The 19,781-nt window shown below is 38.7% G+C and overlaps 1 protein-coding gene and 1 pseudogene across 4 annotated transcripts; both read right to left on the bottom strand.

The window, feature by feature from the left end:
• Positions 1-245: 245 nt before the first annotated feature.
• Positions 246-3,210, bottom strand: LOC143611761 (uncharacterized). Of its 3 annotated transcripts, XR_013149822.1 has the most exons (8): positions 2,980-3,210; positions 2,772-2,849; positions 2,222-2,326; positions 1,676-1,964; positions 1,370-1,420; positions 1,195-1,257; positions 490-614; positions 246-411 (listed from the first exon to the last, which is right to left on the bottom strand). XR_013149822.1 is itself a non-coding variant. In XM_077085915.1 (7 exons), exons 1-6 carry the CDS (start codon positions 3,130-3,132, stop codon positions 1,223-1,225), a joined length of 711 nt encoding a protein of 236 aa, XP_076942030.1. In that variant the 5' UTR covers positions 3,133-3,210; the 3' UTR covers positions 246-614; positions 1,195-1,222. The 3 variants fall into 3 exon arrangements, 1 of the variants encoding a protein (XP_076942030.1); XM_077085915.1 differs by having other exon boundaries at positions 246-614; XR_013149823.1 differs by lacking the exons at positions 1,676-1,964; positions 2,222-2,326; positions 2,772-2,849; positions 2,980-3,210 and having other exon boundaries at positions 1,370-1,566.
• A 1,613-nt stretch (positions 3,211-4,823) lies between these two features.
• LOC143611759 (uncharacterized) lies at positions 4,824-6,221 on the bottom strand (annotated as a pseudogene). The gene is made up of 2 exons (XR_013149820.1): positions 6,100-6,221; positions 4,824-5,171 (listed from the first exon to the last, which is right to left on the bottom strand). The product of XR_013149820.1 is annotated as an uncharacterized LOC143611759 (transcript).
• Between the last annotated feature and the right edge of the window lie 13,560 nt (positions 6,222-19,781).

Raw genomic sequence — 19,781 nt, forward strand, 5'->3', positions numbered from 1 at the left:
CATGGTTACTAAACTATGTGACCCTCCATATGAAGTAACCTCTCTAAATAACAACAGCACGGGTTGAAGAATTACCATAGTAGATGCAGTCTAAAGGATTGTTGACCGGAGCATATATTTCTTATTCTACAAAACAACTGCAACCAACAGTCAGTATAAAGTTTCATGAGCCACTAAATTCTTATAATGTTGTGAAATGATGTTGTGTTTTACTGTATGCTTCTCTTCAAGCTGAGCTCATTTGTTAGATGTGTTATCAGATAAACTTTCCCAAGACTCACATAGATGGATACCAAGCTGTTTCTTAAAAGCAAAACTGCAATTTGGTGTCGTTAATGCAGCCTGACGATTTTGTTAAGTAAAGTGCATGTACACCATCAGGGTCGCCTAAAAACAGCTCGTATCCAGCGCCTTAAATATAAGAAATAGTGATTTAGATAACATTAATCCATTCAAAAATAGAAGAAACTTTTAAGATTAAAAAAATACCTCTGCATGGTAATATTTCGAGCTCTGTTTATTATCTCTCAGTTGTATGTATTCACATCCACTACAACAAATCCAGCACTTTCAAATAACTCTGACAACAAATCTTCAGAGAAGTAGAACGAACACTGCAGATATACATATTTAATAATAACAATAAGATTACATGGTTGTTCATAAAAAACAATAAGATTATGCTAACTATGGATGTTTGCAGTTTGGTTAACCGCTCAAACTTAACCTCATATGCGGTTTGGCCAAAAAACTTCAACCTAAGACTAATATCATTTAGCATATAATCTTTGTGGTCAATATAAAAAAAATTGTATTTATGATTTCACCCTATAAACAATTACCAATATAAGCTAAGAAAAACTGTAATACAAAAAAAATGACGATGTGTTCGAAAGCAGGTGAAAAAAAGGGGGAATTTAGTGAAATATTTTGATTTCAACGAAGCATAAATGAGCTAGGTTGAAGGCATTCTATCTAACCATCTATAGATAGTTTCATTAAATCAAAAAAACTCTTATAAAACTCAAACCATAAATGAAGGTTTATTTCTATGATACAAAATTATTTAATACTTCATTTTATTTTATTTTTTGTATGAGCTGGGTCACCCACCGTATGGTGGTTTTCTAACAACTACGGTGATAAGATAAAATAAATACAATAAAGAGCAAAAGTCAACCAAATTCTTCTTACAGTGCCATCTCCACGAAAATAGAAGTTCTCACTGATAACTTGATTTTTGTTCATCAGCATTACCTGCAAGATGGTCATGAAACTATGGTAAATAGTTCATCCATTGTTGTTGATGGCAATTTGGTAATATGAACGGTATGTAAACTAATAAAATATTATAAGGTCAGAAGCTCACTTGAGCATAATCTCCAATAGCATAATCCCGAAAAAGAACATAACCATCGGGCTGCAAATATACATGGCATGTGTGTATTATATTCATAAACCATGTTGATCATTTTAAAAAAGTTAAAACAAATTATGAAATTAACAATTTTGAAAAATACAAAGGTTCAAACCGCTAAACCGGTTCGTTTTAGCTGACCCAAACAACCTAGCCGTTTTGGTTTCCGTTTTCTAAACAGGTCATATTCCTTTGGTTGGGACAGTTCGGTACGTTTTGACAGTTTATGAACACCGAAAAAAGTGTTGTGAGAGTGACCTTTAATGCATGTCGAAGGTTTTGTATCACTAAAGACATCTTCTCGGGAGAAACCGCAGATAATGTAAAAAACCTGCGTACAAAATAATAAGTGTTCATCAAGATTTTCTAAAATTGTTAAGAGCCCACAATAAAAATAGATTACGAGAACCATGATCTTGTAAAGTCCACCCAGGCCTACCAATGTAACAATGTCGATAGATGCAGGCATAATATGATCACAAAGATTTTCTTCAGCAATATTGCAAGAAAAAACATTAATTTGATCTTTGACAAAATTTGGATGTGACTGCATTTGTATAAGATCCAAAGTTAGTAACATATGTAAGCGAATCAGATCAGAAGAACAGGCCTACAAATTACCTCTTAATTGTTTAACGTCGTTTCTGTAATCATAACTAACGTTACTTATTTATAACCTTTTTTTTAAGATGAACAAAAGTGTATTGAGGGACAACCGAACAGACCTCAACCGTTTCGATCCATACAATAAAAAATGACGAATCGCCTAGTCACTATTGCTACCTCCAGATAGAACAAAGATACCTTAACAAGTGTGATTGCATGATGTGAGAAATCACAAGCATGAATATAATGTTGAGGATACTTGTTGGCGAGAGGAAATATTGTGTTGCCGGCTCCACAACCCGCCTGCACACCATGATCAAATTTTAGTTATGATCAAGCAGAAAACTTTGTTTCCAGAAAGGCATATTCAAACATATTTTCAACTTTCTGCAACTAAAAACGCACGGAGAATACTTTCTTTAACTATGAACCTTGCAACAGATCCTTCCTGCAGTGCAAACGAACCGAACCGGCTCATTTCGAGCTCTTTTTCTACAGCTCAAGTTTGGCTCGTGAGTCTTTTTTTTAAGTTGAAGCTCGGCTTGATTATTATTTATTAATTAAATTATGTACATTTTTAATTATCTTTCCATACTTTGAGAGAAAACTTAATGAGCCTAAGCTCGAGCTCGGGTATGTAGTGTGAAATGAATACATAGAACTATAGAAGTCGAAAAAAGTTAAAAATAAAAAAGGCTCATTTATCGATCCGATCTCGAGTCGTGGTAGAATGAAATATGAATGTGACCTCTAAGATGATCTTTGGATTATCGTGAGAAAAGTATTGGCCCCAATCCTTGTCCAGGTAATGTCGATCCTTGAAAAACTGCAATTACTTGATTCAATGAATTATTACTTAATTAAAAGAGGTAAGTAAATGCACATATAATATAATATAATAATAACACAAGTAACCTAAAGTAATTACTTTATGGAAAGAAAGAAAGAAGCAATACCTTGTTTTGATGGCGTTGGTAAAAGTTATCCCAGTGCCTTCTTCTACTGGACTCTTCCTCCACGTCAAACCCTAATCTTACGGCGGTGGGACGTCGTCTACGAACGGAAGGTACTAATGGCACTGAAATGGCGGGAAGACTGACCACCGCCATGGAAAACTTCTGCCCGGAGTGGAGTTTGGCTAAAGATGTGCGTCAACGGCTAAGGGACAGTTTAATTACCACCCCCTATACTTTGATGTATTAACTTTTTTGTTCGTGTATTATAGATTAACGACTTAATAATAATTACACAAAACAAACAGTCCATCCATTCGTGGCTTATGTTATGTGGACTGCTTTTCATCATGTTCATCATCATCGTACTCAGTATATCTCATCAATAGCAAAGCTATGGTGGGTAAGATGTAGACAGCCTTACCTCTACCCCATAGGGATAGAGAGGCTGCTTCCGGTGAGACCCCGGGCTCGATAGTAGTTTTGCATCAAGCCTTGGACATAAGACACATAACACTCAACCATCGGGACACCGACCGATTGGTGCATGTACCCTTGTCTTTAGGCTATCAACGCCACCACATGATGCCTGATTAACCTTCCGCCACTTTTAACGTTATTTTCACGAGATTGGTAAAATAACGTCAAAATTAGTGCAATTTTACTTTTACCCACCCGAGGGTTCACACATATATACATTATATGCGTGCATGTACCCTTTTCATCCTGTTAGTGTCCTTAATTAATCAAACATGTATAATAACTAGATTTGTAATCTATATAGCTTTCAGAAGCTAGAGGTAAATAAACAAAATGTGGTATTGTGTCGGGAATTCTCGGTTTGTTACAAGATTTGTAATCTGTGTGGCTTAAAGTTCTTTACGAATGTAACCATCAACCCATAATCATTTTGTATTTCTGTCACATATTGAAGATTTTAAGTTTTCGTGTGTTGTTTCTCAGCATACATTATTTTTGTGCTTCGTTATCAGCATGATGCCAACGATCGTGAGTCAAATGTCGCAGCAACCTTGAGCTAGATGTTAGAAAATCGATAAAGACCAAGTTGGTCAATGGTTCTTTCAGTTACCTTGAGGCTTGGTTTTGTTGTTGAGATAAGTCTTAAATGTCTGGTAAATACAGGCTCTATTGGGTTTACTAAATACGGTCTAGTAGTCTACTTGCATGTAGAAGTCCCAAGTTCTTATTCTATCATTGACCAAAAAAACATTAGTGATGGTTAATCTCCCTAAGTTGTAGACACGCACCAGCCACTTGATTAGTAAACAAATCGGTGATGCATGCTAGGGTCAGGCCATCTGGTCAACCCGTAGAAAACCATGAACACTCAGCAATGTGCCAAAAAACCATCAGCCTTTGACAAGCAAGTGAGCATCAGTAGTTGTTTGTGTGTATTCATGTATGCATATCATCATTCATTTCAAGACTAGTAGTAGTTGAGAACCACAAAAACCACTATTACTTAATGTATGTCATTACAAAACTAATTTGACATCTAAATGATTGTATTCGCCCGTTGAGCAACAAAAGTCGAAATTTCATGCTGTATTTGGATCATCACACAGCTTCTCTTGACGTCATGATGACAACATTCAATAACAAATACTCCGTAAAACATATTAAGATAACAAACACTAAAAGAACCCCACAAATTCAGCAATCACATTGATCATAACTTAGTCAGGTAACTAACCAAACGCAACACACACAAAAATAAATAAACAAAAAAATAACTCAAAATTACAAAATAAAGAAATAAAAAAGATTGAAATGGAACAAATATAGAAGTATGTTACTGCTTTACTAAGAAAAACAGAACTTGATGAAATCTAAAAGGATGCATATGAAACTACTCAATAAATAAACGGCAGTGTGGTCCATATGGTTGCATCAAGGTGTACCAGAATTAACCAGAAACAAGCTTTACAACAATGCAAAGAGAGTTGAGAATCATAAGAAGAACTCTTAAGTACTGCGTTGCATAAATGAGACCGATTATTTGTCCTTTAAGTGAATTCCTTTTAACCCCAGAATATTCTTGAAAGCTCCATCCTCTTGGTGCTAGAAAACGATCCTCGTTTAATATAGCTAAAGCATTTGCGATAAGCAAACAACCCTCCAATAGAGTCCACAAACCCATCTCTTGAATGCGCAGTCAATACCTTGACTTAAATCTGTGAACATATTTGTAACATAAGCAAATCATATTAGTTGTTATTCAGATAATACTATCAAGAAGCCACATGTCACGAACCACAAGTCTTTAAATAAAATATTACTAAAATCATGAGTAAATTTAGGAGTCTGTAAAGCCATAAGGGTGTGTTTAGTTGCAGAAAACTGTGTTTCGTATAAAATTAAACATAATTTCTAAAATTTTATAGTTTCCTAGAGAAAGTGAAGAAATTTTTCTACAACTAAATACATCATATGGGAATCAATGGCAAATTAGACACACCAAATAAGCTTTATTTGATATTCTACTGCTAAAGTAAAAATCTTTAAATTCTCGCACAGCGGCATTTCAATTTGGAATGCAAAGTTAAATGAAAAGAGTCATTGGAGAAACTAGGGATAACATATGTAGAGGTCACTGGAGTATTCAGCTTTTTTCATTGATCGTCACTCTTATATTGAACCTAGGGATAAGTATTTATGTTCCAATTTTCACATATACTTTCACACACAAAAAAAAAAAAGGATGAACCACAGAAATAAAGATCCATTCATGAGGTAACTCCACAAGGCAACTAACAACATCATGTATTCATGTTCAAATGAGCAAAGATCAAATTAGATAACGGTGTTATGTTTACCAAATCCATGATTCAGATTGGAATACTATATCTGTCAATGAGTTAAATCACCATACATTTAACCTAAGGATATGTCAAACTGGAATCAGTCAAACAAGGATACAGAAACACTCTGAATGCTTATTGATTATTATCATACATGAATTACAGAGAAATGGCTAAAATCGCAAAATAAACATAATCGATAGACAAATTGACATTGAAATCTAGAAACTAACAGTTTGCAGCAAGAACGCAAATTTAGGTTTATAAGGTGTAAAATAAACAACGTGGGAATGAAATTAACCTGCGATTTGGATTAGACACCGACGAGAAGCGATGGATTGAGGGATCTAGGGTTTTCAGACGATGCTACACTTTGGGGACACCGAAGAAAACGAAAGGAAAAGAGAACACGTTTTTCTTTTTCTTCTTTTTAAACGCAAACGGAATCCTCCAAACGTGTTGAACAACTAAATTCATAGTATCGGGATTAACCCATCTTTTGATCTGAGAAAAATTCTCACGTAAGATCAATGTTCGTGAACACTCGTCCGAAAGTATGACAGTGTGGTGAGATAAAATTCGTTTCTAGTGAACATTACTTACTCACTTAGTCTCCATCATCACCATGGTTCCGTTGAAACTAAATACTAAGGGTAGAGAGTATGAGTCAAATCTTGGTCACATGAGACACAAAGTCTCTTCATTAACATTTCATCACAAGCTCATTAGCATGAAAAGAGAACACGTGACAGAGACGATTGGTAACGCTACCATTATTATCCTATAATGATTATTAAATAAATTAAATTAAATTAAAATTAAAACAAATGCAGAAGACATACCGTATCACCTTAGCTAAATTTCACATTGTTTTATCTTGTTCTAGCCGAATAGTGTCTGACCCAAATACTACCAACACGTTTTGAATGTAATGGTACAAGATGGTGCATGTTACAAATGGTATTAGAGTCATTCTAGTTCGTTCCTATTACGATGGGGAAATACCTAATCAACGACTATATGTCCAATGTAGTGTGTGCAATACATTAGACAAATCTCATAATGTTTTCTGTACATATGAGAGATATTGAGGTCATACATAATAGTTTACCAAATATATGTGTTTTGAGCTCAATAGTTGTCTTGGATGAGAGGTGAATGTTAGGCCATGATTTTTATATTGAGGATCTTTTATCCTTAACTGTCTTATGGATAGTTTATCCTTGAAATATACATCAGGATATAAAGGATCGACGATCCTCGGTATTACTTGTTTACTAATGATTGCATTTAGTATGGTGATGTGTTAAACAGGTATAGCAACTTTAAGAAGTATTTGTACGAGTTATCCTCACGGGACATCCTATGGCTGGAACATGGATCCAGGATCCTACTTCAATGTAACTGTTAATGGATGATTTTATGTAAAGATGAACTTGCAAATATCAACAACGGCTATGAGACTCATTCTTCCGCCTATCTCGCTACTGGATAGCTATTGGCACGTGGTCAAAGGTCGTGGAGCGGCTAAGTGGAGGACTTCCGGATAGATAGGAAATATTGTTATTGTTATTATCTTATTTAAACGAGATTTGATCGAGTAGGTAAACACATGTACTTACACACACACACTAGAGCAGAAGCAAATACTCTCTCTATACACTAGCTTTCTTTGTAATCTCGATCAAGTACTCCATAAACACTTGTAATCACATTTTGTTCATTAATAAACTTGACGGTGATAGTTTTCACCGTCCGAGGGTTTTTTGTGCCGGAGACCACGATAACCACATACTCATCGACCAAATGTTACCTTGTTGATCATTGACTAAAGTGCTTCGACCAAATATTATCCTATTAATCCTTGATCGGAGTTATTTTACCAGCGATTACCTTGATAAGTTTTGACCGAAGTAAGACTATCTTGGTTAAGGGCTTTTTCCCTCGTGATCAAATCATTGTGTTCACCAATATTACGCTTATACACTCATCATTCCCGCGTTAGCACTATACCTCACTTAACATATTTGGATATAAGATCCTTAGCTGATTTTTGTCCAAAACAATTTGGCGCCCACCGTGGGGCAATTGGTGCTATAATCCATATTATTCTCATCAACCTTCATTTTTCCATACCCTAAACACTCGCAATGGCCTCTCAATCCACCTCTGCATCGTCAACTATGCCATCATCGGTTTCTCTCTCATCAAGGACCTTGCCACCAATGCCTCTGCCAATCACGGCAGCACAATGAATTGTTGCTACTGGAAGCAGAACGTAACTACCAATCTTCCAGAGCACGAAAACCACTGCTGCTGCCCCGGTGGTTGATACTAACAGTGATGTTTCATCTATGTTTTCGCAGGTTAAAGCATATATGGAGCAACAGAACAAGCCTAACCAGAGGATCCTTCGTGAGATAAAAGATCTCAGGAAGAATAAGAGGCCAGCAGAAGATCTCACTCCCCTGGTGCCTAGGATGTTGGATTTCACCAGTCCAGGATCCATGGCTCAGTTTTCGCAAGGATCTTCACTGTTTCAGCCAGGATCCTCTATCCTGCAACCAGGATCCGTGGGTCAACAGGCTCAAGAATCCTCAATGTTTCAGCCAGGATCGCATATCCTTCAACAAGGGTCCATGGGTCAACAGGCTCAAGGTTCCTCACTCTTTCATCCAGGATCATCCATCCTTCAACAGGGGTCCATGGGTCAGCAGGCTCAAGGATCCTCACTCTTTCAGCCAGGATCATCCATCCTTCAACAGGGGTCCATGGGTTAGCAGGCTCAAGAATCCTCACTCTTTCAGTCAGGATCACATATCCTTCAACAAGGGTCCGTGGGTCGACAAGCTCAAGGATACTCGCAATTTCAGCAGGGGTCATCAGTCATTCCGCAGGGATCCTCTGGGTTATATGTTCAAGGGTCTTATAATTCTCAACCTCAAGGGTCCTTTGTTCAGGATCAAGGATCCTCAGGAATCCAGCACATACGATCTTCCGAAGTCCATGATGGGGACATAATCCCCATGCAGACCATAGCTTCCGGAGGACCCACTCCGATTGCTGACTCCTCTTATCCCAGATACTCGTCTGGAATCCCAAACTCCACCCAACAGAGAGGTAACTGGTATGATCCTATATCTTTAGATACTAACCATGTTCCCATGCAGGATTCAGGTATCAACCAGGTCATGGCCAGGGAGTTACAGAAGCTAAAGGAAATGATATCTAGTGTCCCGGGGGTGATACGTCCAATTCCTAAGATACCGGAGGGAAATCACAAATTATCCAGATTCGCTCCGCCCATATGTGATGCTGAGATTTCAAAGCGGTTCCAAACTCCCAACATGAAGACGTATGATGGGAGCACTGATCCTGAGGAACATGTTGCCCAATATAGGGAAAGGATGGAAATTAATCCTGTTCCTGAAAGACTCAAGGAGGCTTGCCTTTGTAAAGGATTTGGAGCCACACTAACGGGAGTTGCACTAAAATGGCTGCTAAGCCTCCCCCCTTTCTCGGCTACATCTTTCTTTCATTTAATTAATTTGTTTAACACTCAATTTTCCTGTAGTCGGAAATTTGAGAGGTTAACCAGTGATTTATACCGTGTTATCCAACCTAGTGATGAGTCCTTTAGGGATTTCGTTACCAGGTTCGGAAAGGAAGCTCTAGAAATCCCAAACCTTGATATGACTATTGTTGTTTAAGCATTCAAGATGGGAATTCAAAAGAGCTCCCCTTTTTTGATGATTTAGTGATGACTCCATGCAGGACATTAGATGAAGTCAGAAACAGGGCATTAAGATACATCCGCTTAGAAGAAGATAAAAAGATCTAGGATCGTCTTGGGGGACAAACAAAGCAAGAAGCCCCCGAAAAGAATAAAGGATCCTGGAACAAGAACAACAATTCGAAGCCGTACGCCAAGTTCAACAATCAGAACGTACGGGCAGTTGAAGAAGGAGATGACGATGAAGACTATCCTTGCATCTCCGACTATTGTTTCTCTGTAGATACTCATGGCTTGATTTGTGCCATGAAGGATCTGGGAGAAAAAGCAAGGTGGCCCCGAAAGAATGAGAAGGTTGTCGGCTTCAAGGACAAGTCTAAGTGGTTCGCCTTCCACGAAGATTTTGGCCACGCGACAAACGAGTGCATCGGCTTAAGGAAAGAAATTGGATACCTCCTGAGCAAGGGTCACTTTAAAGAACTCTTGGGAAGGAAGAAATCCAAGATTCAGGATCCTGAAGATCTTCCACAGAAAGCAACACCACCGCCGCCGGATGCCCATGTGATCAACTTTGTCTCCATAGAAGAAAGTCCCATAGAAGAATTCGAGTTGGATGATGAGAGAAGACCACTCATCCCCATTACTCAAATGACTGATCAGAGAATCTTTTTAAATTCAAGGATCCAGGATCCTCAACAAGACAAGCTAGATGTGCAAACAGTTAACTTCATCTCGGGAGGTTCAGACATATGTGAAACTTCTTTCTCTGCAGCAAAAGATTCGCCAAGGAGATCAAGATGGATAACGGAGATCATCCAATAGTGTCAACCACATTAACAACAGACAAGAGAATCTTCTTCGATGAAGAAGACAAGCTGAACATTCAGGATCCTCATCATGACGGTTTGATTATTACTTTATTTATTTCTAACCATTATGTACGCAGGATCCTGGTGGACGGTGGCAGCTCGGTCAACATTATCCAACATGATGTCCTCAAGAAGATGAACATCCCGGATTCAGAAATCATCCCTAGAACATCGGTGCTAGTCGGTTTCAGTGGCGAAACCAAGAAGACATTGGGGGACATCAACCTCCCAATTTATATCGAAGGGTTAAATGCATACCAAAAATTTTGTGTTATAGATAACCTTTCCTGTTGCAATGTTATTTTAGGTAGGCCTTGGCTCCATGGAATGAAGGCCGTAGCGTCAACTTATCACCAATGCATCAAGCTACCTACTCCTTGGGGAGTTGTAAAGATAGTAGGTGACCAAGCGGAGGCTAGGAACTATTACTCTTCATCAATGAAGCCAACAACCAAGCAAACTATAGCATAGCAACTACAACAACATCCTAGGGATGTGTTGGAAGCTCGGGAGAAAGACCTCAAAGAAGTGTCATTAGACCCCGAAGATCCAGAAATAAAAGTATTCCTAGGATCCAATATCCCCAGCAAGATTGAGGAGGATATAACATCCTTCTTAGGGCGAAGAAGATCTAATTTTGCCTTCAAGCACTCAGACCTGACAGGTATTTCAAAAGAGGTAATCACTCATAAGCTCGGCCTTGATTTATCTGTAAAACCCGTCCATCAAAAGTGAAGGAAATTTGCTCCTGAGAGAAACAAGATCATACAAGAAGAAGTTGAAAAACTTCTTAAGGCCGGTATGATCAGAGAGGTTCAATATCCTCGATGGCTAGCTAATGTGGTCGTTGTTTCAAAAAAGAATGGGGTGGAGGGTGTGTGTCGATTTCACAGATTTAAACAAGGCATGCCCCAAGGATCCTTTCCCATTACCACATATAGATGCCATGGTGGATGCAACGGCTGGACATGAAATGCTCACCTTTATGGATGCTTCCTCTGAATTCCAACAAATTCAGATGGAACCATCTAATCAAGAGGATACAGCGTTCATGACTCCAACCGGCATATATTGTTATACTGCTATGCCGTTTGGACTAAGAAATGCAGGAGCGGCATACCAAAGACTAGTCAACATGATGTTCAAGGACCAATTAGGCAAGACTATGGAGGTATACATAGATGATATGGGGGTAAAGTCGAAGAAAGCAGAGGATCACCTCAGGGACCTTAAAGAAGCATTCGATATCCTTGACCATTATAACATGAAACTGAATCCATCCAAATGCCACTTTGGTGTTAAGGCTGGAAAGTTTCTGGGATATATGGTCACAAAGAGAGGAATTGAAGCAAGCCCGGAGTAGATCGAAGCCATTATCAATCTCAAGTCTCCTGCAAATGCCAAAGATGTCCAGAGACTCACCAGAAGAATAGCGGCCTTGAATAGATTCATCTCAAGATCCTCCGAGAAGTGCAAAGACTTCTATGATATACTTAGAAAGAACAAGAAATTTGAGTGGAGTGAAAAGCATGAAGCTGCGCTTACAGCCCTGAAGGATTACTTATCCTCCGCTCCAGCTCTAATGAAGCCTGTGGATGGAGAATCCTTGTATCTATATCTTGCTGTCTCAGGAAATGCAGTGAGTGCAGTCTTGGTAAAGGATCATGGAGGTGAACAACATCCTGTATACTATGTAAGTAAAAGTCTTTTAGATGCGGAGTCCGGGTATTCTCATTTAGAAAAGCTAATTCTTGCACTTATTATGGCTTCTACTAAACTGAGACATTATTTTGAAACTCACCCTATTATTTTGAGAACTAACTATCCTGTAAAGAATGTTCTTAGAAAACCAAAGTTATCAAGTAGAATGGCTAAGTGGGCTGTAAAGTTAAGTGCATATGATATCCAATACGAGCCGAGAACAACAATAAAGTCTCAAGCACTAGCGGACTTTGTGGCTGATTTCACTAGTGATCTATAAAAAGAAGCTGACTTGGAAGTCCAACAACTGGAAAAGACCAAGGATCCTTGGATACTCTTCACAGATGGAGCATCCAACGTGAGAGGAACAGGATTAGGGATCCTACTGAAACCGCCACAGGGGGACATATTATCCCAATCCATAGCTTGTGAGTTCCAGGCAACAAACAATTATGCAGAGTACGAAGCTTTAATCGCAGGTTTGCAATTAGCCAAAAGCATGAGGATTAGGTATCTTCAAGTTTATGTAGATTCTTTATTGATAACTAACCACTTTAATGGATCATATGCTGTTAAAGGTGAGAAACTAATGAAATATTTAGATGTTGTGAAGGAGTTATCGAAATCCTTCGAAATATTTAGTATTACACAGGTACCGAGGGAAGAAAACGCTGGGGCAGACGCCTTGGCAAACTTAGCCTCATCTTTGAAGATTCCTGAGGATTTGAAGATCCCAATAATCTACATTCTCGCGCCAGCAATAGGAGAACAGAAAGTTGGGGAGATAACAAATGATAAAGAAATCGTGCTCTGGGATCCTTTATCCTCAAACAACAAAGGATCATGGATCCATCCTATCAAGAGTTATATTCAGACTGGAGAAATTCCAGCCACAGAAAATCTCAAGTCCTTCAAACTCAAGGTATCCCAATATATTTTGTTAAATGATATGGTATATAGAAAATCTCTTGCAGGACAATATTTGAGATGCATTGAGGATCCTGAGATCCAAGAAGTACTCAAGGATTTTCACAAAAGAGATTGCGGCAATCACACAGGTGGAAGAGCGTTATTTTCCAGGATACTCAGAACTGGATACTTCTGGCCAACGATGAAGAAGGATGCAGTGGAGTATTCAAGGAAATGTGATGCTTGCCAAAGACACGCAAACATCCTTCATCAGCCAGCGGAGCCTTTATATCCTATATCCTCCTCATGGCCTTTCATGAAATGGGGTATGGATATTGTAGGCAAACTACCAAAAGCACCAGGTGGAAAAGTCTTTATGCTCGCTATGACTAACTACTTCTCCAAATGGATTAAGGTAGAAGCATTTGTACAAAAAGGGAAGTAATATCTTTTATTAAACGAAATATTATAACTAGATTTGGTATTCCCGCTGAAATTGTTTGTGACAATGGTTCCTAGTTTATCGGGAAGAGAACCACTAACTTTTGTGACAGTTGGAGCATCAAAATGATTACTTCGACTCCGGTTCATCCTCAAGCCAATGGTCAAGCAAAGTCTAGCAACAAGATCATCATCAACAATCTAAAGAAGAATCTAGGATCCAAGAAGGGAAAATGGGCTGAAGAACTTCCTTATGTTCTTTGGGCAGACAGAACTACACCCAAAAATGCAACAGGCCAGACACCCTTCTCTTTGGTGTTTGGATCAAAAGCAGTAATTCCCACAGAAATGGTGGTTCCTACTGCGAGAACCAGCTACCGTGATCCTGAAGCCAATGAAGAAATCCTTCTTGAAGACTTGGATACTATAGAAGAACTCAAAGATCTAGCAAAAATCAGAATGGCAGCGTATCAACAAAGGGTAGCTGGGGCATATAACAAAAATATCAGAATCAGAAGATTTCAAGAAGGAGATCTAGTATTGAGGAAAGCCTTCCAAAACACAACAAATCCGGCTGATGGGAAACTAGTGCCCAAATGGGAAGGACCTTATCAAATTGAGTCGGAAGCAGGAAAGGGGGCATATCATTTGCTCACAATGGAAGGCAACAGGTTACCAAGAGCATGTAATGCCATCCACCTCAAGAAATATTTTTTCTGATCAGGAATCACTATCCTGAGAGGATATATTATCCAGAAAAAGGATCTAGGATCCTTAAATCGGTAGCATCTTTCTGATATGTTATTCTTTTTGAATTATTATTATTAATTTAAGGATAATATATTCTTAACACTATTCCAATTTTGAGTAACCATGTAGGATTGTAATGATTCATTTGATGTTCAAGAGGTTGGCCACCTCTCCTTTGCATTTAAGGTACTTTACTATTTACCTTGGCCTTGCCCACGTTTGGATATGACCCTCGATGGTCATATCCCCTAAGGTTTAAAGGTTTTCACCTTTCTCACGATCGCCAGTTGCGCACGCTATCCAACATATAGTTCGGGGCAGCGGGACCAGTACACGCTTAGTGGCTGACAATTTCGTTGTCTCCGGCTATATGGAGGATCCTACGAATTATGGTAGACGTACCATACCTCCGGTTTATAACGTTTTCACGTTATCTCACGTTTGGGCTAAATCCCGGTTTGGGCGAGTCCCCAGTTAACATCCGTATCCTTAGGCCAGTCCCTAGTTTGGGCTTGTCCCCAGTTTATTGGGCTTGTCCCCAGTTTATTTTTTGGGCTTGTCCCCAGTTACACGGGCTTGTCCCCAGATTACACGAGCTTGTCCCGAGTTGCACGGGCTTGTCCCCAGTTTATTTTTTGGGGCTTGTCCCCAGTTTGTTAGGCTTGTCCCTAGTTACACGGGCTTGTCCCCAGATTACACGGGCTTGTCCCCAGTTACACGGGCTTGTCCCCAGAATATTTGTTGAGCTTGTCCCCAGTTTAATGGGTTTGATCCCAGTTAATAATATGAATTATTTGCAGTGAATTTTCTAAGTTCTTACTGAAGATCAAGAAACTAAGGATCTCGGATCCTAAAGCTACTCTTGTAAGGAACATTAAGAGTTCAATACTTCTGGTAACTTAGGTCTATCTAGACCTTCTGGTATGATCTTTATTGGTTAACTTAAGTTTGATATTTATTGCAATAAATTTGGATATTCCAGTTGGAAAGGTTATTCTTTTAAAGTTATTTGATTACTAAAGTCTTTAGCTATTTTCGGGATACTTTATCCTAAAATTTTCCCTTTGAGAAAATTTTTCTTATATAAATTTTATCAACTATTAAAGATGTCTTATCCTAAGATTTAGGATTTAAAGATATTCTTTTCTAAATATTTTTTCCTTAAGGGTATTCTATTCTAAACAATTTTTAAGGATCTTTTATCCTAAAAATCTTTTACTCAAGATTATTTATCAAATTATTAACAATGCTAAACTTATATGTGTTTTGGATAAACCCATCAGCTAAGGATCAAGTATCCAAATCTGTAAAGTGAGGTATAGTGCTATGTTGATAATAACGAATATGTAATCGAAATCTTGATGTACACAATGATTTGATCACGAGGGAAAACGCCCTTGAATACGATAGTCTTACTTCGGTCAAAACTTATCAAGGTAATCTTTGGTAAAATAACTTCGGTCAAGGATTAATAAGATAATATTTGGTCGAATTACTTTAGTCAATGATCAACAAGGTAACCTTTGGTCGATAAGTATATGATTATCGTGGTCTCCGGCACAAAAAACCCCCGGACGGTGAAAACTATCACCGTCGATTATATTGATAATAAAAGGTGGTTACAAGTGTTGTGGAGTATATGATCGAGATTACAAAGTAAGCTAGTGTGTAGAGAGAATGTTTGCTTCTGCTCTAGTGTGTGTGTTCGTACATGTGTTTTACCTAGCTGATCATATCTTCATTATATACAAGAAAAGAATAACAAATATCCCTAATTTAAGCCGCCAATCAAGCCATTCCTTAATTGTGATTGTTTCCTTCATTATCCACGCGGTATATTAATTAGATTGCGAGATTATAGCTTTGACTTGGTCATTAGCCGTTATACCTGCCAAAAATATCAACATAACAAAGGAAAATCGTTAATAAGCAACAAGTACTGAGGATCACTGATCCTGACGTAGCTCTGGAACTCTTCAGAAGGATAATTGATCCAGACACGTCAATATCTTCTTGACTGCAAGTTAGTGGATAGACTGAGTCTTCTAACCGTTGTACTTGCTAAATATAAGACTACACATGAGAACAACCGTTAATAAATAATAAGTACTGTGGATCCTTGATCCTGACGGGATCTGGAACACACGCTAAGGATAACTGATCCAAAACATATGCCAGGATAACATATCCACAGTGTCAAATTTCTGTGCACTAACAATTGCCCCCAAAATGGCGGTTGTGATAAGATCACAGCTGTCATTTTGCCTTTGAATTCAAACTTTCTGCAAAAACATATGAGGTTTAACAAGCTGGATATAATTGTCACATATCAATGGAGTTTCCATGGAAACTTCACTTCCGGCTGTATATCCTTCTCCCATAAGTATTGATCCTTTTGCAATCCTTATAAAACTGAATTAAAGGATTTTGAATCCATAACTATTGATCATTCGGTGATCCCCAGAATCTAATTTATGATACCTGATGCAAATAATTTATGATATTATCTGGGATTAAACCCAATAAACCGGGGACAAGCCCATAAAATAAACTGGGGACAAGCCCGTGTAACTGGGGACAAGCCCGTGTAATCTGGGGACAAGCCCGTGCAACTGGGGACAAGCCCATGTAATCTGGGGACAAGCCCGTGAAACTGGGAACAAGCCCGTGAACTGGTGTTAAACCGGGGACAAGCCCAAAAACTGGGGACAAGCCCAAACTGGGGACTGGCCCAAGGATACGGATGTTAACTGGGGACTCGCCCAAACCGGGATTTAGCCCAAACGTGAGATAACGTGAAAACGTTATAAACCTTAGCTAACATGAAAATGTTAGAAACCTTTGTCTTGAGATAACGTGAAAACGTTATAAACTGGTGGTATGGTACGTCTAACATAAATCGTAGGATCCTCCATATAGCCGAAGACAACGAAATTATCAGCCACTAAGCGTGTACTGGTCCCGCTGCCCCGGACTATACGTTGGATAGCGTGCGCTCCAGGCGAGACTGTAGAAACTCTAATTTACAAGAAAGGTGAAAACCTTTAAACCTTAGGGGATATGACCATCGGGGGTCATATCCAATCGTGGGCTAGGCCAAGGAAAATAGTAAAGTACCTTAAATGTAAAGGAGAGGTGGCCAACCTCTTAGATATTGAACCTCTTGTTTGAAATCTGCATTGTTATTTAAAACTTGGAAAAAGACAAACGTTAAAAATATATTATCCTTAAATTAATAAGAATCTGAAATGAATAAGTGATCGGATAGATATTACCAATTTCAGGATCCCTGATCCTTCTGAGGATACTTGATCATGATTAGAAAAAGTATTTCTTGAGATGAATAGCATTCCATGCTCTAGGTAACCTGTTGCCTTCCACAGTCAACAAGTGATATGCCCCCTTTCCAGCTTCTGATTCGATCAAGTAGGGACCTTCCCACTTAGGCGCTAGCTTTCCATCTGCTGGATTAGTTGTGTTTTGGAAGGCTTTCCTCAAAACTAGATCTCCTTCTTGAAATCTTCGAATCCTGATATTTTTGTTGTATGCCCCAGCTACCCTTTGTTGATATGCTGCCATTATGATTTTAGCTAGGTCTCTGAGCTCATCAACAGTATCCAGGTCTTGGAGAAGGATTTCATTGTTGGCTTGAGGATCACGGATGCTTGTTCTGGCAGTAGGAACCACCATCTCCGTAGGGATTACAGATTCTGAGCCAAACACCAATGAGAAGGGTGTTTGACCTGTTGCATTCTTTAGTGTTGTTCTATCAGCCCAAAGAACATATGGTAGCTCTTCGGCCCATTTGCCTTTCTTGGATCCTAGTTTCTTCTTCTAGTTGTTGATAATAATCTTGTTACTTGATTCTGCTTGACCATTAGCTTGAGGATGAATTGGTGTGGAGGTAATCATCTTAATGCCCCAACTGTCACAAAAGTTAATGGTTCTTTTCCCGATAAACTGGAAACCATTGTCACAAATAATTTCTGAAGGGATACCAAATCTAGTAATAATATTTCTTTTAATGAAGGATATCACCTCTTTTTCGCGGACTTGAACGAAAGCTTCTGCTTCTATCCACTTTGAAAAGTAATTAGTCATTGCAAGCATGAATACTTTTCCTCCTGGCGCTTTAGGTAGCTTACCCACGATATCCATGCCCCACTTCATGAAAGGCCATGATGAGGATATAGGATACATAGGCTCTGCTGGCTGATGCAGAATATTGCCATGTCTTTGACATGAATCACACTTCTTTGAGTACTCCATGGCGTCTCTCTTCATGGTAGGCCAGAAGTATCCTGTTCTCAGAATTCTTGAGAATAGGGCTCTACCTCCAGTGTGATTACCGCAATCTCCTTCGTGAAAGTCTTTGAGCACCTCTTGAATTTCAGGATCTTCGATACATCTCAAGTATGGGCCTGCAAGAGATTTCCTATACAGAATATTATTCAATAAAATGTATTGTGATACCTTAAGTTTGAAGGACTTAGGATTTTCTGTGGCTGGAATCTCTCCATTTTGAATGAACTTCTTCGGGAGGATCCAAGATCCTTGATTACTTGAGGATAATAGATCCAATGACACAATATTTTTGTCATTTGTTATCTCCCCAACTTCTTGTCCTCCTATTGCTGGTGAAAGTACATGGATAATTGGGATCTTCATATCTTCTGGAATCTTCAATGATGAAGCTAAATTTGCTAAGGCATCTGCCCCAGCATTCTCTTCTCTTGGTACCTGTATAATACTAAAAGAATCGAAGAACTTTGATAGTTCCTTCACAACATCTAGATATTTGATTAGTTTTTCACCTTTAACAGCATAGGAGCCATTAAAGTGGTTAGCCATCAATAAAGAATCTACATATACTTGAAGATACATGATCCTCATGTGTTTAGCTAATTGCAAACCTGCGATCAGAGCTTCGTATTCCGCTTCATTATTGGTGTCTTGGAATGCACATGCAATGGACTGGGGTATTATGTCCCCCCGTGGCGATTTTAGTAGGATACCTAATCCTGTTCCTCTTACGTTGGATGCTCCATCAGTAAAGAGGATCCAAGGATCCTTGGTTTCTTCCAGTTGTTGGACCTCTAGATCAGCTTCATTTTGCATGTCACTACTGAAATCAGCCACAAAGTCTGCAAGCGCTTGTGATTTAATGGTTGTTCTAAACTCATACTGAATATCATATGCACTCAGCTTCACAGCCCACTTGGCCATTCGACCTGATAATTCTGGCTTTCTAAGAACATTCTTAACAGGATAGTTAGTTCTCAAAATAATAGTATGTGTTTCAAAGTAATGTCTCAATTTAGTAGAAGCCATAATAAGTGCAAGAATTAATTTTTCTAAATGAGAATACCTAGCTTCTGCATTTAAAAGACTTTTACTTACATAATAAACAGGATGTTGTTCACCTTCATGATCCTTCACAAGGACAACACTTACAGCGTTTCCTGAGACAGCTAGGTACAGGTATAAGGATTCTCCATCACAGGCTTCATCAGAGCTGGAGCTGAGGATAAGTAATCCTTCAAGTCTTTGAGTGCAGCCTCATACTTTTCCATCCACTCG

This window comes from Bidens hawaiensis, unplaced genomic scaffold (genome assembly GCF_021521415.1).
Source record: "Bidens hawaiensis isolate Kalapana, Puna unplaced genomic scaffold, B.hawaiensis_p1.1 tig00032157_1, whole genome shotgun sequence".
In the NCBI taxonomy this organism is placed as follows: domain Eukaryota; kingdom Viridiplantae; phylum Streptophyta; class Magnoliopsida; order Asterales; family Asteraceae; genus Bidens; species Bidens hawaiensis.